This window comes from Erythrolamprus reginae, chromosome 5 (assembly GCF_031021105.1).
Source record: "Erythrolamprus reginae isolate rEryReg1 chromosome 5, rEryReg1.hap1, whole genome shotgun sequence".
In the NCBI taxonomy this organism is placed as follows: domain Eukaryota; kingdom Metazoa; phylum Chordata; class Lepidosauria; order Squamata; family Dipsadidae; genus Erythrolamprus; species Erythrolamprus reginae.
Genome location: NC_091954.1, coordinates 14,300,005 through 14,324,974, shown reverse-complemented (window position 1 = coordinate 14,324,974; position 24,970 = coordinate 14,300,005). Strand labels below are relative to the sequence as shown.

Sequence of the window (24,970 nt, the reverse complement as noted above, 5' to 3'; positions counted from 1 at the left end):
ATTAAGTTTAAATCTGTTGTGTGCTCTTGTGTTGTTGTGGTTGAAGCTGAAGTAGTCGCCGACAGGCAGGACGTTGCAGCATATGATCTTGTGGGCAATACTTAGATCTTGTTTAAGGCGTCTTAGTTTTAGGCTTTCTAGGCCCAGGATTGAAAGTCTAGTCTCATAGTGTATTCTGTTTCGAGTGGACGAGTGAAGGGCTCTTGTGTTGTTGTGGTTGAAGCTGAAGTAGTCGCCGACTACTATGGCTAGTTTAGAGAAAAATAGGACAGGGGCCCACGATAGAAAGGAGAGAAGCAACCTGGAATTAAGGAGAAACCTCCTAACAGCGAGGACAATTTACTAGTGGAACAAGCTTGCTTTCAGAAGTTGTGGGTGTTTGATCACAGGAGGTTTGATTGGACTGATTGATTGATTGATTGATAGATTGTTACCAATGGGTACTTATTTCTGTATCCATAGATTAAAATTTCAGAAATTCAACAAAATTTTCCTACCTACAGAATCTTCCCTCTATCCTTCCTCCTCTGGAAGAAACTGAGAAATTCAATTAATTGTGAGAAATAAACTGGCTCACTTGACATAGTTTTGTGCCATAGTTGGCTTCCTTTGACCTATAAGTTATCTCGTGTAATATTTTACGCAAATGCTTTTTGTAAATTTTCATATGCTTTCAGGTTATATGCCACTGGGGTGGAAACTAATTGAGAAGAAATGAAGTTGTCCTTATGTGCTCTTAAAATTGTAAAATGGTTTCTATAAATTACAAGGAAGGAAGGAAGGAAGGAAGCCTTCTCTCATTTGTGGGTCAAAAAACCATCTTACTAGAATTTATTTATATATTTATTTATTGATTGATTGATTGATTGATTGGATTTGTATGCCGCCCCTCTCCGGAGACTCGGGGCGGCTAACAGCAATAATAAAACAGCATATAATAATAATCCAATACTAAAAATAGTTAAAAACCCATTAATATAAAAAACCAAACATACATACAGACATACCATGCATAAAATTGTAAAGGCCTAGGGGGAAAGAGTATCTCAGTTCCCCCATACCTGGCGGCAGAGGTGGGTTTTAAGCAGCTTACGAAAGGCAAGGAGGGTGGGGGCAATTCTAATCTCTGGGGGGAGTTGGTTCCAGAGAGTCAGGGCCGCCACAGAGAAGGCTCTTCCCCTGGGTCCCGCCAAGCGACATTGTTTAGTCGACGGGACCTGGAGAAGACCCACTCTGTGGGACATAACTGGTCGCTGGGATTCGTGCAGCAGAAGGCGGTCCCTGAGATAATCTTGTCCGGTGCCATGAAGGGCTTTATAGGTCATAACCAACACTTTGAATTGTGTCCGGAAACTGATCGGCAACCAATGCAGACTGCGGAGTGTTGGAGTAATATGGGCATACCTAGAGAAGCCCATAACTGCTCTCGCAGCTGCATTCTGCACGATCTGAAGTTTCCGAACACTTTTCAAAGGTAGCCCCATGTAGACAGCATTACAGTAGTCGAGCCTCGAGGTGATGAGGGCATGAGTGACTGTGAGCAATGACTCCCGGTCCAAATAGGGTCGCAACTGGCGCACCAGGTGAATCTGGGCAAACGCCCCCCTCGCCACAGCTGAAAGGTGTTTCTCTAATGTGAGCTGTGGAAAGAAGAAAGGAAGCTTTCTCTCATTCGTGGGTCAAAAAACCATCTTACTAGAATTGAACAAGCATTCATTCCATTGCAAAAATCGTGTCTTGAAGACTTATTAGAAATATAGTCTCTGGGCTTTTCTCCCCTAGTTTCTTGCTAAAATTAAGTGTCCTAAATATAAACATATTAATTGTTCATTTGAGCACATAAATACATTTTTTTTTGCAAATAATAAAACAATACATTGAGCAAAATTTAGAAATCATTTTGGTAATGCAGTGTGAGTTGTCCTTTAAGAAGAAATCTATACTTTCTTCAATCCAGTTGTGCTAATGGAGAATATTATAGTAGAATATCACAATTGGTATGTGGAAAAGTGCAGCAAAACCCGTGGAACTGGTTCTCTGTTCCCAGTGGGAACAAAAATGATCTTGCAAAGTACTGTGATTGTATCTACCTTCAGTATTACAGATGGCATACCACCTGCGCATATCCTGCGAGAGAGTTGTACTATTTTGAACAGTCACTATATCAGCAAAATAACTTACTGGTGTAAGATTGACCATATAATAATTGGATACTACTAAAGTTCAGTTTCTCCAAAAATCAGAATCAAGTATGGATGTAGTGTTTCATATCCAGAGACATTTGTTCTCATAAAGTTGTTGAGCCAAAAAGTGCAGTGATCACCTGTGGCTGTGGTTTCCTTCCCAAATGCAATGAACCTGTCTTTCAGGATTAAGAGTAGGAGATAGTCTTTCGGGTAATTTACTTCCGCTGGATATCATAACTAGCAATGCCTCATGTGTGCCTTTCTGCCTGCTTTCAGATGCTAAAGTGTACAGTGGTACCTCATCATACAAACTTAATTGGTTCCAGGAGGAGGTTCGTAAGGTGAAAGGTTCGTAAGACGAAATAATGTTTCCCATAGGAATCAATGTAAAAGCAAATAATGCGTGCAAATCCTTCAGGAAAATCCCAAACTTTAGAAGGGAGGCGAACAGAGGGCAGGGAGGAGCAGCTAAAGGGGGCGGGTGGAAGAAGCAAGGCTAGGCTAAAGGGTGAGTGGGAAGGAAGTAAGGCAAGGGTGGGAAGGAAGTAAGGCCCCTCCCTTTTCTTTCTTCAAAAGACACCCTTTCAGTGCCTTTGCAAGCACCTTATTCTCAGCAAAATTTTCCTACTCCAACCAGCCCCTCCCTCCTCCCTTTTCTTTCTTAAAAAGACACCCTTTCAATTCCTTTGCATGCACCTTGTTCTCGGCAAAAATTTTCCTACTCCAAGCAGCCCCTCCCTCCTCCCTTTTCTTTCTTAAAAAGACACCCTTTCAATTCCTTTGCAAGCACCTTGTTCTCGGCAAAAATTTCCTACTCCAAGCAGCCCCTCCCTTTTCTTTCTTCAAAAAAGGGGGGGGAAAGAAACCCCTTCATCCCAGCAGCAGCTGCTTGGGTTCGTAAGGTGAAAATAGTTCGGAAGAAGAGGCAAAAAAATCTTAAACACCGGGTTCGTATCTTGAAAAGTTCGTTAGAAGAGGCGTTCGTATGATGAGGTACCACTGTATTTGGAAGGGCATTGCTCTTACAAATTTAGCCTGGATTATCTCCGATTTTCATGGGTTAGCAAAACGTAACTGTAAAGAACTCAGCTTCATGTCTTTTCCTTTAGAAATATTCTGCTTCCTCTGCCCCCCAAAGTACCATATTTTGGGGGTGTTCTGTCGGGCTCTCTGGTAGACTCCTCCCAAAAATTCACAGGTACAAATTTCAGACACATACACACGTTTGAAAATTCAGAACAATGTTCTTTAAAATGAAAATTCACTTAAACCAAGCCCTCTTTTGGTATAGCCAAGAGCACTCGTCTCCAAACAAACTGGTAATTTGTACAAGTCCCTTATCAGTTCTGTGATACTTAGCTTGCAGCTGTGGGGCAATTCACAGTCCTTCTTCTTTCACAAAGGGAAACACACTTTGCTCTGGTTTAGTTTCAAAGTGGGGGAAAATCAGCACACAAAAGGTCAAAGTCAGTAAAGCAGGCACGAAACACAATGATCAGATAATCCTCCACAATGGCCAAACCCACAGGCTGCTATTTATAGCAGCCTCACTAATGACCACAGCCCCACCCAACCACAGGTGGCCTCATTTTCTTTGATAATAATCTCTCGGTTGTTGTTGCCTATGGATCGCTCTCCGCATGCGTGGCTGTATCATTAACTCTTGTTCCTAATCCAAGGAGGAGTTAGATAATTGATCTCCTTCTGAGCTGTCTGCCATACTCTCCTCCCCCCTGTCACTCATGTCCTCTTGGTCAGAGGAGCCTTCATCAACAGATTCCACGGGGGGGGGGGACAAAACAGGCCTGCAGCATGTGGATGTCTCCCCCACGTCCACAGTCTTTGGGGCAGGAGCAGGGCCAGAGCTAACCACAACAGGGGGGAGGAAAATAGGGGGAGAAATTTGCCTACCACATATTCATCTGGATAGCGTCCTTAGTCTGGTCAGCTTCAGCACATTATTTTATCCCCTGCATAGGGGTTTTTAAAAAACCTATTCAGAGAGAGTAACAATGAAAGAGCTTGCAAGCCAGTAAGAGCTGGGAACGTCGTTTGCACCTGGTTAGGGCTGAAAAGAAGCTTATTCGGAGCAAGTAGAGTAATGAAAAAAACCCTGCAAAGACTTAGGGCTTGGAAAACATTCTTTGCAGAGAGAAACAATGAAAGAGCCTGCAAGGTAAGAACTAGGAAGATCATTGGCAGCTAGTTTGGGCTGGGGGAAAAAGGTTCAACCCCCCTTACATTCATAATATAAGACTCACCAAACTTTTAGCCTCTTTTAGGGAGGAAAAAGGTGTGTCTTATACTTCAAAACATACGGTATTTAGCCTTTGGCAAATTGAACTATTGTATTGGACATGGTTTATTTACAGATGTAGATATACAGTGTTCCCTCGATTTTCGCGGGGGATGCGTTCCGAGACCGCCCGCGAAAGTTGAATTTCCGCGAAGTAGAGATGCGGAAGTAAATACACTATTTTTGGCTATGGACAGTATCACAAGCCACCCCTTAACACTATAAACCCCTAAATTGCAATTTCCCATTCCCCTAGCAACCATTTAGATTATTACTCACCATGTTTCTTTATTAAAGTTTATTAAAAAAATATTTATTAAAGGTGGACGAAAGTTTGGTGATGATATATGATGTCATTGGGCAGGAAAAACCGTGGTATAGGGGGAAAAACCGCAAATTATTTTTTAATTAATATTTTTGAAAAACCGTGGTATAGACTTTTCGCGAAGTTCGAACCCGCAAAAATCGAGGGAACACTGTATTTTTTATTATTCCATGTTAAAGAGAAATAAAGAGTAACTTTGAGGTATTGAAAAATCCTTGACTTGTTCCTTGGGGATATTATTTATCTTCAAACGCTGCACATTATGGTAAAAATCTGATTGTTAATGCTTTGCAGAATTTATGTCAGGCCCTTCTGGGACAAAGATAGAGTAGCTACTACATCAGCGTATGAAAGGGTAGATGGAGGCTAATTTGCCAATATCTGAATAGAATTCATTAAAAAAAACCTTGGATAAACTTTCAGCCAAAATACTTCTCTACTCACATCAATCTGCTCTCAGGCGGGTCAGTGATGACTGACCATTTCGGCACTGAGTACCCAAACTGGAACATGTGTGCACGTGCGCTGGAGCACCAGAAACAGGGAGACCAGCTGGTCTTCAGGTTTTCCGGTGCCTGCAAAGATCAGCTGGTCGGTGTGCATGCACACGTTAGAAACCAAGAGCACTTGGTGACAGTTCGCATGCCCACAGAGAGGGCTTACACATGCTATAGGTGTGCCAACATGGCCTTAGGTCAGTGATGGCAAACCTTTTTTTCTTCGGGTGCCAAAAGAGCGTGGGCGTGCACTATCACACATGCCCGAGTGCCCACACCCATAATTCAATGCCCGGGGAGTGCAAAAATAGTTTTCCCCGCCACCCAGAGGTCCTCTGGAGTCTGGAAACAGCCTGTTTCCCAACTTCTGGTGGGCCCATTAGGCTCATGTTTCACCCTCCCCAGGCTCAAAGGCTTCCTTGGAGCTGGGGGAGGATAAAGACATCCTCTCCTATCCTCCTGGAGACCCTCTGGAAGCTTCATACTGTCCTGAATGAAGTGAGCTTTTATGTTTCACTTTCAACCTTGATATACAGTGGTACCTCTACCTAAGAACGCCTCTACTTACAAACTTTTCTAGATAAGAACCGGGTGTTCAATAATTTTTTGCCTCTTCTCAAGAACCATTTTCCACTTACAAACCCAAGCCTCCAAAACTGTAACCGGAAAAGGCAGGGAGAAGCCTCCGTGGGGCCTCTGTAGGAATCTCCTGGGAGGAAACAGGGCCACAAAAGGCAGGGAGAAGCCTCCGTGGGGCCTCTGTAGGAATCTCCTGGGAGGAAACAGGGCCACAAAAGGCAGGGAGAAGCCTCCGTGGGGCCTCTCTAGGAATCTCCTGGGAGGAAACAGGGCCTCCACCCTCCCTGTGGTTTCCCCAATGGCACGCATTATTTGCTTTTACATTGATTCCTATGGGGAAAATTGCTTCTTCTTACAAACTTTTCTACTTAAGAACCTGGTCACAGAACGAATTAAGTTTGTAAGTAGAAATACCAATAAATATGAAATACTACATATGAAGATAGATGTTTGGGGAGACAGCCTGATTGTATTTGGGGAGACAGGTTGATTTTGAGTCGCCATCTTTTTTTATTTAGTTTATCTATAAGCTGTTGCTCCAGAATTGCTACCATTCCATTGTTAGTGTGTTGGTGGTGTTAAAAGATGTAAGGTTTGTATAGGTGGAAGGAAGAAAAACCTGTTCTCTTTCCCAACAAAATGACGCAATTGAATGATTCATGTTTTTTCCTTAGGTTTATTATATAGAATGTACATGGGTTTTGGGTAGTTCAAGTGAAGTCAAAGGTGAATGTACTTTTTTGCAATGTGGCCTGTTGGGGCAATAGCTATTTTGCTCAGGCTTTTTAATCCAAGAGGTTTTATGTTATTTTATTTCTGCTAATACCGTGTTTCCCCGATAGTAAGACCCCCCCGATTGTAAGACATATGGGGGGTTTCAGGGGGGTCGGCTTATATAAGCCATACCCCGAAAGTAAGACATATGTCTTACTTTCGGGGAAACACGGTAGTATAAAAGGAATTAAAGGGGGAAAAAACTAGACAAATACTATTGCTGCGCCCTCCTTCACCAGCCTCCTTTCCGGCAGCTCCCTGCGCGCCCTTCGCTCGCCGCGGCGCCACCGCCTCTTCCCCTGCCGAGGCTCAGCTGCAAGCGGCCAGCGAGGCCGATCAGCTCCGAGGCGAGCGGCCGGAGCTGCGCCCTCCTTCGCCCGCCTCCTTTCCGCTCGCCTCGGAGCCGATCGGCCTCGCTGGCCGCTTGCAGCTGAGCCTCGGCAGGGGAAGAGGCGGTGGCGCCGCGGCGAGCGAAGGCGAGGGGCGCGCACGGAGCTGCCGGAAAGGAGGCTGTTGAAGGAGGGCGCAGCTCCGGCCGCTCGCCTCAGAGCCGATCGGCCTCGCTGGCCGCTTCCCCTGCCGAGGCTCAGCTGCAAGCGGCCAGCGAGGCCGATTGGCTCCGAGGCGAGCGGCCGGAGCTGCGCCCTCCTTCGCCCGCCTCCTTTCCGCTCGTCTCGGAGCCGCTCGGCCTCGCTGGCCGCTTGCAGCTGAGCCTCGGCAGGGGAAGAGGCAGTGGCGCCGCGGCGAGCGAAGGCGAGGGGCGTGCAGGGAGCTGCCGGAAAGGAGGCTGGTGAAGGAGGGCGCAGCTCCGGCCGCTCGCCTCGGAGCCGATCGGCCTCGCTGGCTGCTTCCCCTGCCGAGGCTCAGCTGCAAGCGGCCAGCGAGGCCGATCGTCTCCGAGGCGAGCGGCCGGAGCTGCGCCCTCCTTCACCAGCCTCCTTTCCGGCAGCTCCCTTCGCTCGCCGCGGCGCCACCGCCTCTTCCCCTGCCGAGGCTCAGCTGCAAGCGGCCAGTGAGGCCGATCGGCTCCGAGGCGAGCGGAAAGGTGAGTGGCGCGGTCAGGTGCCCTCCTTCGCCCGCCTCCTTTCCGGCAGCTCCCCGCGCCCGAAGACGAGCCGGCCCCGGTGCCCGGGACAATGTAAGACATACCCCCAAAGTAAGACACAGTGGGGCTTTTGGGGGTAAAAAGATAGTAAGACACTGCCTTACTATCGGGGAAACACGGTATGTAGTTTTATAAATATCTTTATTTTTTAATATCCTTCTTGCTTCTTTAAAAAAGAAATATTGAATGCCACTCTGAGAACCTGTAATAAGATGATATATAAAAGCCATAAATAAATAAATAAATTTGTGGGAATTATATCCTAATATGAACCAATATTAAAGTTTGAGGTTTCATTATGCTGTGCCTTGATCTTCTCTAATGGTGACAAGTCATCATACTCTTATGTGCATATGAGAACTTATTTATATGGCCTTCTCCGGGTCCCGTCGACTAAACAATGTCATTTGGCGGGCCCCAGGGGAAGAGCCTTCTCTGTGGCGGCCCCGGCCCTCTGGAACCAACTCCCCCCGGAGATTAGAACTGCCCCCACCCTCCCTGTCTTTCGTAAACTACTCAAGACTCATTTATACCGCCAGGCATGAGGGAGTTGAGATAGCTCTTCCCCCTAGGCCATTACAAGTTATGCATGGTATGTTTGGTTTTATAATAGGGGTTTTTAGTTGTTTTATTATTGGATTGCACATGTTGTGTTTATTATTGTTGTTAGCCACCCCGAGTCTGCGGAGAGGGGCGGCATACAAATCCAATAAATTATTATTATTATTATTGTTATTATTATTGTTATTATTATTATTATTATTATTATTATTATTATTATTATTATTAAATACACTGAACAGTAGGGAATAAAATCATGTGAAATAATAAATTCATACTCCACAGAGACATGTTTTGGAAGCATTGTTGTATCAAGTTGTTTCTTCTCTTTCCTTGAACTATTACTCCGAGTGATTTCTAAGTGGTCCTCTTTCCTTCCCGCAGGTGAAGAGTAGCCTGGGGATGTGAACATAATGAGTGTAAACCAGCAAGCTCACGCAGGGCCACCTTATGGGCAGTCACAACCTGGATATGCAAATTACATGCAGCCTGACTACGGAGGACAGCAAATGCAAAGTGCTCCTGCCTCTCAGTACGGCGCTTACAATGGCCCAGTGACCGGATACCAACAAGCAGGGCCTCCCCAAGGTAGGGGGAGAGGATGGGCTTCTTCATTCTCTTTGAAGAATGGTCATTGTAAAGGAGTCTTAAGCTATCAACTTTCATCTTCGTGGTTGCAACATAGCTTCCTCGTTGTGAAATACTGGGAGTGGATGGGTGGTAAAACACTATATTATGCAACACTGCTTTCTGAAATTTGGTAGGTTGCAAATAATATACAGTGGTACCTCTACTTAAGAACGCCTCTACTTACGAACTTTTCAAGATAAGAACCGGATGTTCAAGATTTTTTTTGCCTCTTCTTTAAGAACCATTTTCCACTTACAAACCCGAGTCTCCGAAATTGTAACCGGAAATGGCAGGGAGAAGCCTCCATGGGGCCTCTCTAGGAATCTCCTAGAAGGAAACAGTGCTGGAAAAGGTGGGGAGAAGCCTCCATGGGGCCTCTCTAGGAATCTCCTGGGAGGAAACAGGGCCTCCACCCTCCCTGTGGTCCCCCCAATCGCACGCATTATTTGCTTTTATATTGATTCCTATGGGAAAAATGGCTTCTTCTTACAAACCTTTCTACTTAAGAACCTGGTCACGGAATGAATTAAGTTTGTACGTAGAGGTACCACTGTATTACAGATTAGCAAGCATATTTGAAGGCTGGTATAGGAATATGGACAGTAGCGGGTTGCTACCGGAACGGTAAAGGATGTTGCACTGGTAGTAAAAATGAGCAGTACACACAGCATTGGGTGTGTTGCATGTGTGCACGTGTGCATCCCAGCGAGATTTTGCTTCTGCCCTTACGCAAAAGCAAAAAAATCGCCAGAATCTCACATGCGCGTCCCCTTGCGAGATTTTGCTGCATGCACATGTACAGAAGCAAAATCTCACCGGGACGCACGCGGGATGCATGCAACACACCAAAAGCTGTGCATGCAGCGCATTGGTAGCAACAATAAGAGGAATCCACCCCTGAATACGTAGAGGCATATGGCCTGCAGAATGTTCCTGGGGACTGGGGGAAGGCAAAAACACCCCTGTTTTTGTGGAAAATGGGCAAAAAGTGGGCCTATCATTCATTTATGATACAGGCAACTGTTTTTTGATGACTTGCAGATAGGTGCTGCATTATATCGATAAAATTGAACGGGTCCAAAGACGGGCTACAAAAATGGTGGAAGGTCTTAAGCATAACACTTATTCGAAAAGACTTCATGAACTCAAGTCTGAGTTCATAGAGGACAGAAGGAAAAGGGGGGGTCATGATCGAAACATTTAAATATGCTCAAGGGTTAAATAAGGTTCAGGAGGGAAGTGTTTTTAATAGGAAAGTGAACACAAGAACAAGGAGGCACAATCTGAAGTTAGTTGGGGGAAAGATCAGAAGCAACGTGAGAAAATATTATTTGACTGAAAGAGTAGTAGATGCTTGGAACAAACTTCCAGCAGACGTGGTTGGTAAATCCACAGTAACTGAATTTAAACATGCCTGGGATAAACATACAGTAGTTCCTCTAGATACGAGCTGCTCCACATGTGAGTATTCCAAGTTACGAGCCATGACCCGAGCGAAATTTCTGTTCGACACCCGAGCTCAAATTCGGGATACGAGCCGAGCTTCCACTAAGTGGCGCAAGAATCTCCTTGCTTCCGGTTATCTCGGCGCGAAAAACAAAGTCTAAAGGCATTCGTTCGAGATGCGAGTTGATCGACTTACGAGCTCGGGTCTGGAACGAATTAAACTCGTATGTCGAGGTAGCACTGTAGATCCATCCTAAGATAATATACGGTAAATAGTATAAGGGTAGACTAGATGGATCATGAGGTCTTTTTCTGCCATTCATCTTCTATGTTTCTATGTTTCACATCCCCATTCATTATAAAGGATTGTTTTGACTTTGAGTTCAGTGTCCTAGTAGAACATTTTAATGCGTATCGATTTGTAGAAGCACTTTTGAAAACATTGCTTCTCTGTTCCCTCCCTTCCCCTTCTGACTACTCTATTGTAAAATAAATACGTTGCTAAGCCATTAATTGCCAATACCACAAAGCTCTCCTCTATCTAGGCTTTCTTGTTGCCTGTGCTGCTTTTCAGTCGCATGCCTGTTAGGTGGTAAGGAAAAGAAGTAATTTATTATATGTACGTGCATAATAATATATTTGTTTTTCCATTTTTGACATCTGGCATAATACATATTAATGGGCACATACAAACACATTTTTCTACCTTTACCTTTCTAGGTTACTATTCTTCTTCCTTGGGGTTTCCTTCTAAGAATCCTCCTGTCTGTCTTGATTCTGAGGCTTCTTTTGCTCCTAACTTCCTAGGTAAATTCTTTCCATTTATCATGTGAAAAAAGACTTTCTAATGCATTTGCTTTAACTATTATGCTTCATCTGAATATTAGGCTATTGTAGTGTAGAGACACGAATATGCACAAAGTGTTTTCCAAAAATAGTAGAAACACTAAAATGCAAGGCGGTTTTAAGTTGATGGTTAAAATAAAGCTAGGAAACACAGTGGTACCTCTACCTAAGAACGCCTCTACTTACGAACTTTTCTAGATAAAAACCGGGTGTTCAAGATTTTTTTGCCTCTTCTCAAGAACCATTTTCCACTTATAAACCCGAGCCTCCGAAACTGTAACCGTAAAAGGCAGGGAGAAGCCTCCTTGGGGCCTCTCTAGGAATCTCTTGGGAGGAAACAGGGCTGGAAAAGACAGGGAGAAGCCTCCGTGGGGCCTCTCTAAGAATCTTTTGGGAGGAAACAGGGCTGGAAAAGGCAGGGAGACGCCTCCGTGGGGCCTCTCTAGGAATCTCCTGGGAGGAAACAGGGCTGGAAAAGGCAGGGAGAAGCCTCCGTGGGGCCTCTCTAGTGATCTCCTGGGATGAAACAGGGCCTCCACCCTCCCTGTGGTTTCTCCAATCACATGTATTATTTGCTTTTACATTGATTCCTATGGGAAAAATTGCTTCTTCTTACAAATTTAAGTTCGTGAGTATAGGTACCACTCTAGTGGGCTATGAAAACAATGCCAATATTTTTTCAATTCTAATATTGACGTTTGTGTAATTTATCTGAAAAAAAAAGGACAGCTTTCATGTGTACTAGAACTTCTATTTTGCGGATCTGTTCATTAATCATAAAGATTTATTTATCATAACACCTGCCAGTCGGCTGAAGGAGTTTGGCCTTTGTTCCTCTACTATGTAACAAGACTTAGTTTTCCATTCCCTTACTGTATACTGTATCAGGGGAAAACAGTGAGAAGGACAAGCTACAATCCCTCATGCACTTGACACACTGAATAAATCATCTGAAGAGCTAGTTATAGTTTATTAGCTGTATTTATCTGTATGGGAAATTGCAGAGTCTGAACAGAACAGCATGCTTTTGTTCATAACTAAACTGTCATTAACATTCTCTCTCTCTCTCTCTCTCTCTTGCATTCTCTCCTTTTGTTTGGTGGGTCCTCCGCCAAATGTCATATGTAGCTAATCTTTATTTTTTAATTTTCTCCTCGTAATAAAATTCTTGTGTAGCGTGAAAATATACCTGAAAAGATAATATACTACATTTAATGCTCCATTCCATGTTGCTTTTATGAATGGTGATGCCAACAATTTTGATAACTGACGTGTAACTGACAATGGAATTCAATACTTCTAGGTCCTCTAAGAGCTCCTCCCACCTCATCTGGAGCACCTGCATCAACATCTGGAACATTAATCCCTTCGGAACAACCTGCCTGTAGTCAGTTTGGTCAAGGAGATGTACGGAATGGGATACCTACTTCTACAGTTCCCATGCAAAGGTATTTAAGAAAAGACTACTCAGGATGAGAACCTGATACAGTGATACCTCGTCTTACAAACCCCTCGTCATACAAACTTTTCGAGATACAAACCCGGGGTTAAAGATTTTTTTTGCCTCTTCTTCCAAACTATTTTCACCTTACAAACCCAAGCCACCGCCACTGGGATACCCCGCCTCTGGACTTCTGTTGCCAGCGAAGCGCCTGTTTTTTGCGCTGCTGGGATTCCCCTAGGGCTCCCCTCGATGGGAAACCCCACCTCCGGACTTCCGTGTTTTTGCGATGCTGCAGGGGAATCCCAGTAGCGCAAAAACGGGTGCTTCGCTGGCAACGGAAGTCCGGAGGTGGGGTTTCCCAGCGAGGGGAGCCTCAGTGAAATTGCAGCATCACAAAAACACGCAAGTCCAGAGGTGGGATTTTGAGGACTTCCGTGTTTTTTGCGATGTTGCAATTTCGCTGAGGCTCCCCTTGCTGGGAAACCCCACCTCCGGACTTCCGTTGCCAGTGAAGCACCCGTTTTTGCGCTGCTGAGATTCCCCTGCTGGGATTCTCCTGCAGCATCACAAAAACACAGAAGTCTGGAGGTGGGGTTTCCCATGGAGGGGAGCCTCAGGGGAATCCCAGCAGCGCAAAAACAAGCACTTCAGCTGGCAAAAGGGGTGAGTTTTGGGCTTGCACGCATTAATCGCTTTTCCATTGATTCCTATGGGAAACATTGTTTCGTCTTACAAACCTTTCACCTGACAAACCTCGTCCCGGAACCAATTAAGCTCGTAAGACGAGGTACTGTATCACTGTATTTGTGGGACGGGGAGACAGAAAACGTGGCATTCTATCTTGCCATGTTTTTGCCGTAAATTGTAGACTTGTCTATAGATTATGGTTGTGGAGAGTCCCCATTTCACTTGAAAGAAGATGGGGGACGTGGAAGCAAGCATTCTCTGCAGGAGCTCTTGTGCAACAATCACTGATGAGATCAAAGTTTGCCACTCCCACTCCTGACATATAAGAAGTTTTGGATACTAGACTCAGAGATTGCATCTGTAATGAATAGTGCTGCTGCTAGTATAAGCATGAATTGGAATTACTCATCCCATACTCATTAGTTTTATAGTCTGGTGTTTTATTGATTTTTTTCATATAGTGTTTCATATTTTTAAGAATTTGCAACATTAGCTATATTGTAGAAAGAGCAAAAAGCACTCCATCAATCAGTAAATAAAGTTTCCCCCGCATGTGAAGCTGCTGGTTATTTATTTATTTATTTATTTATTTATTCATTTATTTATTTATTAGATTTGTATGCCGCCCCTCTCCGAAGACTCGGGGCGGCTAACAACAATATAAAAAGACAATGTAAACAAATCTAATATTAAAACAATCTAAAAAAACCCAATTTAAAGTAACTTTGAAACGACAATGGGCATACAGTATCCTCTGATTGAGAAAGAATTTTAATAGTCTTAAATAGCTCTTAATAAATTGGGAGATATGGGCTTTAAAAACATGCTTCTTCATACTTATGCTTCTTCATACTTGGTGTCAGTTGAGAGTACAGCGGTACCTCTACGTACGAACTTAATTCGTTCCGTGAACAGGTCCTTAAGTAGAAAAGTTTGTAAGAAGAAGCAATTTTTCCCACAGGAATCAATGTAAAAGCAAATACTGTGTGCGGTTGGGGAAACCACAGGGAAGGTGGAGGCCCTTTTTCCTTCCAGGAGATTCCTAGAGAGGCCCCACGGAGGCTTCTCCCCACCTTTTCCGGCCCCGTTTTCTCCCAGGAGATTCCTAGAGAAGGCCCCACGGAGGCTTCTCCCTACCTTTTCCGGCCCTGTTTTCTCCCAGGAGATTCCTAGAGAAGGCCCCACGGAGGCTTCTCCCCACCTTTTCCGGCCCTGTTTTCTCCCAGGAGATTCCTAGAGAAGGCCCCACGGAGGCTTCTCCCTGCCTTTTCCAGTTACAGTTTCGGAGGCTCGGTTTTGTAAGTGAAAAATGATTCTTGAGAAGAGGCAAAAAAATCTTGAACACCTAGTTCTAATCTAGAAAAGTTTGTAAGTAGAGGCTTTCTTAGGTAGAGGTACCACTGTACTTTTAAAGTATTCTCACTATATCATTTTTTTTCAACTTAAGTTTCCCTGGAAAATATGGCCATGACTTCTGGCAGCTTCTTTTCATTGTGCAGCTATAATCCTATGCTTAAAACTAAAACCCTTTCAGTTAGTGAAGCTTATGCAGTTATGAGACAATGGGTTTCTTCTTTTCATGTTTCTTGGGTTTATTTTTCCCGTCTTCATCGATGTTCTTATTACTTCCTCATTTAATTTTCTCATCCTTCCTGTGTTCTTTTCCCATCTGTTATAGCCAGATCCTGATCCTGATGAGGCATAATAATTGAAGTGCAGGCTTCTGTTGACTAGAAACTGAATCTATTACCGAGGGCAGATTATGACTCTGGCCCCAGCTGCCATTCAGGGCTGTTTAGATTAAAAGGAACAGTTTAGCTTCTTTTTGCCATCCCCTTAGACGTTTAGTCATAGTAAGCTAAGTAATTTCATTATTTTAAGGAAACCTGTCTTAGTTTTGTATTTTTATTGTTTCTAACAATTGTTACAGCATATTGCTTATGATTTTATCTAGGATTGTATTAATTAGGGTTGACTGTAAGTATGCATGGTTTTTAGGACATTATAGATTTTATTGCACTGTTGATTTTATTGCTATATTTTAATTGTTGTTGTGTTTATGACTATTGTTAGCCGCTCTGGGTCCTTTTGGAGTGAGCGACATGTAAATGCAAACAATACAGTGTTCCCTCGCTTTTCGCGGGGGATGCGTTCCGAGACCGCCCGCAAAAGTTGAATTTCCGCAAAGTAGAGATGCGGACGTAAATACAATATTTTTGGCTATGGACAGTATCACAAGCTTTCCCTTAACACTTTAAGCCCCTAAATTGCAATTTTCCATTCCCTTAGCAACCATTCAGATTATTACTCACCATGTTTATTTATTAAAGTTTATTAAAAAAAATATTTATTAAAGGCAGACGAAAATTTGGCGATGACATATAGCATCATCGGGTGGGGAAAACCGTGGTATAGGGAAAAAACCCGCAAAGTATTTTTTAATTAATATTTTTGAAAAGCCGTGGTATAGACTTTCCGCGAAGTTCGAACCCGTGAAAATTGAGGGAACACTGTACATACATACATACATACATACATACATACATACATATTATTCCCTGGTTGTCCAGAAAACTCTGGAGGCAGGCAAATTGTGTGTGACAATAATTATGCGTAAGTACAACACCACAACAATATTAAGTCTTGGTGGCGCCATCAGCAGGCTACTTCTGCTGACCGCTGGGTGCCAACAGTTTGATGGTTCGATTCTTGCCAGCTCAACAATGACTCAGTTTTCCATCCTACCAAAGTGGAAAAGTGAGATTGTTGAGAGCAGTATGTTGATTCTGTAAACCACTTAGAGGGTTATAAAGCACTATGAAGCAGGATATAAGTCTTAACTCATGTAAGCTATGTGCTTACATGGGAAAAAAAGTGGAAAGAAAGTTTTTAGAGTTGTGTGTAATGCTCATTTTTAAAGGCAAAGGTGTCAAACTCAAGGCCTGTGGGCTAGATGTGGCCTGCAATGTGGTTAGATCTGGCTCACAGGGTCGCCCTGGAAACAGCGAAGGACCAGCCTGCTGCACCTTGGCCCAGCCCAGGCCAACCAGCTGCTGATCTCCAACCTGGTGACTCAGTCAGCCTTAGATCTGCAGGACCTCCCTGGAACCAGCGAGATGCTGTCCCTGCCCTGCTCCCTGGGCACCGGAGGCGGCGATTGTGTGGCATCTGGTGTCCCTGGGGTCTGTCTTGCCCCACAGGCTGAGTGGGTTCTGGGCACTTCCCTTTCACCCAGGACCCCAGTGCTCGCTGCCCCCCTTGCCCAAATTTAAACACTTTAGATATAAACACTTTAAAAGATACAGTGATCCCTCGATTTGCGCGTTCTCGATTAGCGCGAAACGCTGCAACGCGGTTTTTCAAAAAATATTAATTAAAAAATAAGTCCGCGTTTTTTTTGCTATACCACGGTTTTCCCCACCCGATGACATCATACGTCATCACCAAGAGTCACTTCTCTGTCTCTTTCTCTTTCTTTCCTGTCACTATGCTTCAATCATTTTCTCATTTCTCTTTTTTCTCCCCTTTTTTCTATCATTTCTCTCTCTCTTCCTCTCTCACACTCTCTTCCTCCCTTCTCTCTCCCCCCCTCCACTTGCCCACAAGAAGAAAAAAAGCAACCTCTGCCGGGCAGCTCCCCTTGTGCCCCCGCTTTGTGCCTGCCTCTTTTGGGGATTTTTTTTTCTTTTCTTTTTTGCGCTGGCGGCAGGAGCTGTTGGGGAGGGCTCTGCCGGGAAGGCCTCTCAGCTGCAGAGCCGAATGGGGGCGGAGGCAACAGCGGAGCCCGGCGCTGGGGCCATGCGAGGCTGTTCATCCAGGGGGGCGTGGACTGGCAAGTCGCCCTCCTTTCTCTCTCTTTCTCAAGATCGCTTGCCGCTTGCCTATTGCAGCGAAGGAGGCGAAGCAAGGCTCCAAGCTGCAAAGCGGCAAGCGATCTTGGAGTTTCCCCTTTGCCTGGGCGGCGGGAAGACCAAGGGAAGGTTCCTTCAGCCGCCCAACACCTGATCCGCTCCGCAGCGCGGCAGCAGCGAGGAGCCGAAGATGGGGTTTCCCCTTTGCCTTTACCCCATCTTCGGCTCCTCGCTGCTTCCGCGCTGCGGAGCAGATCAGCTGTTGGGCGGCTGAAGGAATCTTCCCTTGGTCTTCCCCGCCGCCCACACGCAAACTCCACCATCTGCGCATGTGCGGCCATGAAAAAAATGGCGCACATGCGCAGATGGTGGTTTTTACTTCCGCATCCAGTATAACGCGGAAATCGGTTAGCCCCTTGTGCTTTATTTTATTGTCCCTACTTGATAATGTCAGAAAGTGACATAAAGTATACAGTTATTCAAATGTCCAGTTCTGGAGTGACAAAGAACTTTAGATCCACCACAATCCGAGAATTGTAAGGATGTGTCTCTTTCCAGGATTAAATGTAACCTAAGTAACGTATGTTAACCAAGAGCGGTCTTCATTCTCTTCCCTCCAGACCGTCTGTTCCTCAGCAGTTCATGGCGGGCCCAGCACCTCCTCCCGTGGCTCACAATCCTGCTTTCCAGCAATATGGGATGCCTCCAACTAGCACCCAACAGCTGACTAGCCAGGTGGCAGAAATGCAGATAGGCAGAGGGTCATCCTCTGTCCCATCCCCAGCTGGACTGGGCTATGGTGAGAAATGGTTACATGGACATGTTGTGGGTGATTTGGTTTGGAGGTTTCTTCAGGAAAGATTATCCTCCAAAACATACACATACTCAGTGGCTTCTCATATTGCAAATTATTATTATTTATTATTATTTATTATTAATTGGATTTGTATGCTGCCCATCTCCGTAGACACAGGGCGGCTAACAACAGTAGTACAAAACAGCATGTAAATCCAATACTGAAACAGTTAAAAAACCCTTATTTTTAAAAGCAAACATACATACAAACAAACAAACATTCCATGCATAAATTGTGAAGGCCTAGAGGGAAAGAGTATCTCAGTTCCCCCATACCTGACGGCAGAGGTGGGTTTTGAGGAGCTTACGAAAGGCGAGGAGGGTGGGGGCAACTCTAATCTCCGGGGGGAGTTGGTTCCAGAGGGCCGGGGCCGCCAAAGAGAAGGCTCTTCCCCTGGGGCCCGCCAAACGACATTGTTTTGTTGACGGGACCCGGAGAAGGCCCACTCTGTGGGACCTAACCGGTCGCTGGGATTCATGCCACAGAAGGCGGTCTCGTAAATAGTATTAAGAGAAAAGTATCCTGCAGCTAAGTAAATGTTGCAAACCACTGACCAGCTTAGGCGTGATTGGCATTGAAGATGTGTCCACCAAGAAATGCCAAAATTATAGATGGGGTTATTAAAATCCCAAAAGACTATCGCCAGCCTTTGGGTGCCAAGAAAATGATATGGGCAGGGCTTGTTTCGTTGGCTGGTTTTTAAAACAATTCAAGGCACATTTCTGCTAATGTACTACGATGTATCTGTAGAGCAAACTGAGCATTTTATGGCCGCATAATCAAAGGCCCAAATTTGGTCTTTTGACTATCCCTGTCTGGCCCGGGGGAGCAGCGGTAACCTCCGCAACAGTCTCAGTTTCTCATGTGGCCTCCTGTGAAAATCAATTGCCTGCCACTGCTACAGCATTTAAAAGCACATCCACTGGTTTTGTTTGAAACTCATCAGTTTTGTACTTGTGGAATGAAAGCTTGTGCAATGTGTATCAGTACAGTGCAGGACAACATGCACAGTTACCACCTAATTAAAAAATACAGGGGATAGGTTTAACAGCAGTGCTGAAAGAAGCCTAAAATGATGGATTTAAATCAGTGGTCCCCAAACTTGGCAACTTTAAGACTTGTGGACTTCAACTCCCAGAATTCTCCAGCCAGCTGGCTGGAGAATTCTGGGAGTTGAAGTCCACAAGTCTTAAAGTTGCCAAATTTGGGGATCCCTGATTTAAATCATAGTACAGTAGTACCTCTAGATACGAGCTGCTCCACATGCGAGTATTCCAAGTTACGAGCCACGAGGGGAGAGAAATTTCTGTTCCAGACCCGAGCTCAAATTCGGGATACGAGCCGAGCGTCCACTAGGTGGCGCAAGAATCCTTGCTTCTGGTTATCTCGGAGGGGAAAAACAAAGTCTAAAGCCATTTGTTCCAGATACGAGTTGTTCGACATACAAGCTCCCTTCTGGAACGAATTAAACTCGTATCTAGAGGTACTACTGTACTAATATTTGTGACTTTACTTGTGGTCTTAACCATATGTGGTCTGTGGCTTGCCTGCTCCAGATTTAAAATAGTACAGTGTAGATCATCCATTTCTTTATGTATTACTTGAATTTGAAAGAGCTGTGTGTGTGTGTGTGTGTGTAGAATAGATGTTGAATCCAGACTAAATAAATACACTGCTCAAAAAAATAAAGGGAACACTTAACAAAACAGAATATAACTTCAAGTAAATCAAACTTCTGTGAAATCAAACTGTCCACTTAGGAAGCAACACTGATTGACAAGTCAATTTCATATGCTGTTGGGCAAATAGAATAGTTGTGGAAATGAAATATTCAATGAGAATATTTCATTCATTCAGATCTAGGATGTGTTATTTGAGTGTCCTCTTTATTTTTTTGAGCAGTATATATTGTACTTTAAACTGGTGCATTAATCCGTGGAAATAAATTATAGTGTCAAGACTTTGTTATTGCTTTATATTATTTCACAGAAGTCACTTAAAGTTTGGAGTTATTTAAGGAATACAAAATAATGAAACTAGGGGCAAATAATTTTCTTACATCCATTATAGAAAGCCTCCCCCCTTTATTACATACAACTGAATTGAATTCTTAATGGATTTTGTGTCATACTTTCTTGGCATTGGCAAAAATTCCTGAGACATTTTACTTCCTGGAAAACTTGAACTCGATATCCGTTATTGCTTATTTGAATTGATCTGGACTTTAATGGACTGGCATTATTGCCAGTCTTTATTTTCAGTCCAATTCAAGTTTGAGAGCTGTTCCCTAGTTCAAACACTTCTTTTTTTATTAAAGCTTGGGTAATTGAGATAATCAGTATGATTTCATATACAGTGTTCCCTCGATTTTCGCAGGGGATGCGTTCCAAGACCGCCCCTGAAAGTCGAATTTCCGCGAAGTAGAGATGCGGAAGTAAATACAGTGATCCCTCTATTATCGCGAGGGTTCCGTTCCCAGACCCCTCGCGATAATCGATTTTTCTCAATGTAGGGTTGCGGAAGTAAAAACACCATCTGCGCATGCGCGCCCTTTTTCCCATGGCCGCGCATGCGCAGATGGTGGAGTTTGCGTTCCCCGCCACCCACGCAAAGGGGAAACCCCGATTCGGCTCCTCGCTGCTGCTGCGCTACCAAGCAGATCAGCTGTTGGGCGGCCGAAGGAACTTTCCCTGGGTCTTCCCCTCTTGCTGGCGGGCGGGCGAGCGGCGGGCATCAGCGAGGAGCCGGGGTTTCCCCTTTGCGTGGGCGGCCGGGAAGACCCAGGTTGGGGGTTTGGGGGGGTGCTGGGAAGCCCCCCATGCCGGCGGCGACCTTTTAAAACAGCCGTGCGGCTTCCCAACTGAGTCCTAAAGCCAAACGCCAAAGGCGAACTTCCGCGTTTGGCTTCAGGACTCAGCTGGGAAGCCGCGCGGCTGTTTTAAAAGGTCGCCGCCGGCATGGGGGGCTTCCCAGCACCCCCCCGAACCCCCAACCCGGGTTTGGGGGGGTGCTGGGAAGCCCCCCATGCCGGCGGCGACCTTTTAAAACAGCCGCGCGTCTTCCCAACTGAGTCCTGAAGCCAAACGCGGAAGTTCGCCTTTGGCGTTTGGCTTTAGGACTCAGTTGGGAAGGCGAGCGGCTGTTTTAAAAGGTCGCCGCCGGCATGGGGGGCTTCCCAGCACCCCCCCCCAAACCCGGGTTGGGGGTTCGGGGGGGTGCTGGGAAGCCCCTCAGGCTGGCGGCGACCTTTTAAAACAGCCGCGCCGCTTCCCAGCTGACTCCCGAAGCCAAACGCGGAAGTGTTTTTTTTTTTTAATTAATTTTTTTTTAAAATCGCGATATAGCGTTTCGCGAAGATCGAGATCGCGAAACTCGAGGGATCACTGTACACTATTTTTGGCTATGAACAGTATCACAAGCCTTCCCGTAACACTTTAAACCCCTAAACTGCAATTTCCCATTCCCTTAGCAACCATTTAGATGATTACTCACCATGTTTATTTATTAAAGTTTATTTTAAAAAAAACCTTTATTAAAGGCGGACGAAAGTTTGGCGATGATGTATGACATCATCGGGTGGGAAAAACCATGGTATAGGGGGAAAAACAGCAAAGTATTTTTTAATTAATATTTTTGAAAAACTGTGGTACAGTGATTCCCCCGGGTATTGCGATCCTGATCATTGCGAAACGGCTATATGGCGATTTTTCAACCCGGAAGTAAAAACACCATCTGCGCATGCGCGCCATTTTTTCTATGAGCACGCATGCGTAGATGGCGCCGGGCAGATCAGCTGCTGGGCGGCTTCCCTGGGTCTTCCCCCTCTTGCTGGCGGGAGGGTGAGCGGCGGGCATCAGCGAGGAGTTTCCCCACCGCCCATGCAAACTCCTCGCTGCCGCTCGCCCGCCCTTCGCCCGCCCATGCCGTTCGCTCGCACTGCTTCCCAGCTGAGTCCTGAAGCGAATTGGCTTCAGGACTCAGCTGGGAAGCGGCACGAGCGAGCGGCGCGAGCGAACGGCTTGTCCGCCGCCTGCCTGCCCGCCGCTCGCCCGCCCATGCCGTTCGCTCGCACCGCTTCCCAGCTGAGTCTTGAAGCGAATTGGCTTCAGGACTCAGCTGGGAAGCGGCGCGAGCGAACGGCGTGGGCGGGCGAAGGGCGGGCGAGCAGCAGCGAGGAGTTTGCATGGGCGGTGGGGAAACCCCAATCTTCGGCTCCTCGCTGCTGCGGCGGAAGTAAAAACACCATCTGCGCATGCACAGATGGTGTTTTTACTTCCGCAGCGCTACTTCGCGAAAAACCGATCATTGCGAGGGGTCCTGGAACGGAATCCTCGCAATGATCGGGGGACCACTGTATGTCCAAAGAAATTGCTAGTTCAGAAATTATTGTAGAACCTGGAATTAACATGCCTTTATTCAAATCCTGGTGCCAAAGTCTAGCACAGTACAGTAATACCCCGGTTATTGCGTCCCCGACCATTGCGAACAGGGTAATTTGCGATTTTTCAACCCAGAAGTCAAAACACCATCTGCGCATGTGTGCCCTTTTTTTCTATGGGCAGGCATGCGTAGATGGCACCCGGCAGATCAGCTGTTGGGCGGCTTCCCTGGGTCTTCCCCATCTTGCTGGCGGGAGGGCGAGCAGCGGGCATCAGCAAGGAGTTTCCCCACCGCCCACGCAAACTCCTCGCTGCCGCCCGCCCTTCGCCTGCCCACGCCGTTCATTCTCGCCGCTTTTGAGCTGAGTCCTGAAGCGAATTCGCTCCAGGACTCAGCTCGAAAGCGGCGAGAGCCAGCGCGGACAAGCCTTTCACTGGCGCTGGCTCTCGGCGCTTTTGAGCTGAGTCCTGAAGCGAATTCGCTCCAGGACTCAGCTCGAAAGCGGCGAGAGCCAGCGCGGACAAGCCGTTCGCTGGCGCTGGCTCTCGGCGCTTTTGAGCTGAGTCCTGAAGCGAATTCGCTCCAGGACTCAGCTCGAAAGCGGCGAGAGCCAGCGCGGACAAGCCTTTCGCTGGCGCTGGCTCTCGGCGCTTTTGAGCTGAGTCCTGAAGCGAATTGGCTCCAGGACTCAGCTCGAAAGCGGCGAGAGCCAGCGCGGACAAGCCTTTCGCTGGCGCTGGTTCTCGGCGCCTTTGAGCTGAGTCCTGAAGCGAATTCGCTCCAGGACTCAGCTCGAAAGCGGCGAGAGCCAGCGCGGACAAGCCTTTCGCTGGCGCTGGTTCTCGGCGCCTTTGAGCTGAGTCCTGAAGCGAATTCGCTCCAGGACTCAGCTCGAAAGCGGCGAGAGCCAGCGCCAGCGAAAGGCTTGTCCGCCGCCTGCCTGCCCGCTAGCGAGGAGCCGAAGATTGGGGGCGGCGCGGCTGTTTTAAAATGTCGCCGCCGGCATGGGGGGCTTGCCAGCACCCCCCGGACCCCCAACCCGGGTTTGGGGGGCTGCTAGGAAGCCCCCCATGCCGGCGGCGACGTTTTAAAACAGCCGCGCCGCCACCAATCTTCGGCTCCTCGCTAGCGCTGCGGGAGTAAAAACACCATCTGCACATGTGCAGATGGTGTTTTTACTTCCGCAGCGCTACTTCGCGAAAACCCGCTCGTTGCGGGGGGTCCTGGAACGGAACCCTCACAACGAGCGGGGGATCACTGTATAGCCGTTTTGCGAAGTTCGAACCCACGAAAATCGAGGGACCACTGTATACTGTTTTTTCTTTGTTATCACATGCAAATACATTTATGTGTGTAATGAAAGTAACTTGAAATCAGACAAGTTATTTGTGAAAGAATATTACAAAATTCAACCATCAATGTACAGTATGTTAATCAAGACTACCAAAAAGTGGAAAGAGTTATTGAATTTTGTTTGATGCATTCCCTCAGGTCCTACAACATCGATTACATCAGCCTCAGGAAGTTTTACTGCACCTGGATCTGGGCAATATAAGTCATATCCAGGCCAAGGACCACCCCCTCCCAACATATCCCATGGATTGCCTCCTACCACCTTGTCTCAGGGTCTTCCCATAGCTCAGCCACCTATATCAGGTCCATCCGCCCTGCATACTTCTGCTCAACCTCCACTGTTTCCTCCCCCGCCTTCAACTGCTGGGGTTGGAGTATCCGGTTATCCTGCGGCTACGGGGATGTCACGGCCTCCCACAATGCAGGGTGCATTGTTGCCTGGACAACCAGTTCCTGGACTGCTCACTTCCCAGCCAAATCATGTGACCTCATCACCAACTCAGCCACTTATGACCGGACCACTTCCTGGGCCACCAGTAACAGGACTGCAGGGACCACCTCCTCTCCATCCTTCACAGCCAGCATATACACTGCAGCAGAATGGTATGTAAAAAAGGATCCGTTCATTGGTCCCTAGCTTACTCTTAAGTCAGGCCCCCCCAAACTTGGCAACTTTAAGACTTGTGGGCTTCAACTCCCAGTATTTTGGCAGATGGTCCACAAGTCTTAAAGTTGCTAAGTTTGAAGACCTCTGCTCTAAGTAAAGATCATTGGGCTAAATCCAAACAACAGAGACTTCTGTTCATGTGGGTGAGCTTTTCCCTATTTGATTCAGAGGCTACTCTTGACCCTTTGAATTAGATTTGGACTGAGGAATGGGAGGTGTTTGGTAGAATCTTAGTATCCAAATGTAAAATAATGCACTTGGGGAAAAGGAATCCTCAATCTGAGTATTGTATTGGCAATTCTGTGTTAGCAAATACTTCAGAAGAAAAGGATTTAGGGGTAGTGATTTCTGACAGTCTCAAAATGGGTGAACAGTGCAGTCAGGCGGTAGGGAAAGCAAGTAGGATGCTTGGCTGCATAGCTAGAGGTATAACAAGCAGGAAGAGGGAGATTGTGATCCCCTTATATAGAGCGCTGGTGAGACCACA

The 24,970-nt window shown here is 46.2% G+C and overlaps 1 protein-coding gene across 4 annotated transcripts in view; it reads left to right on the top strand.

Moving 5' to 3' along the window:
* The window catches only part of SEC24C (SEC24 homolog C, COPII coat complex component), an 86,884-nt gene that overhangs the window by 13,648 nt on the left and 48,266 nt on the right, over positions 1-24,970 (top strand). For 2 of the 4 annotated variants that reach the window (XM_070752078.1, XM_070752079.1), the window contains exons 2-6: positions 8,708-8,911; positions 11,120-11,206; positions 12,549-12,693; positions 17,848-18,026; positions 23,955-24,419. In XM_070752078.1, the coding sequence (XP_070608179.1) occupies positions 8,737-8,911; positions 11,120-11,206; positions 12,549-12,693; positions 17,848-18,026; positions 23,955-24,419 (1,051 nt within the window). In that variant the 5' untranslated portion in view covers positions 8,708-8,736. The remainder of the gene's footprint in view (positions 1-8,707; positions 8,912-11,119; positions 11,207-12,548; positions 12,694-17,847; positions 18,027-23,954; positions 24,420-24,970) is intronic. The other 2 variants (XM_070752081.1, XM_070752080.1) reach the window with 1 other exon arrangement.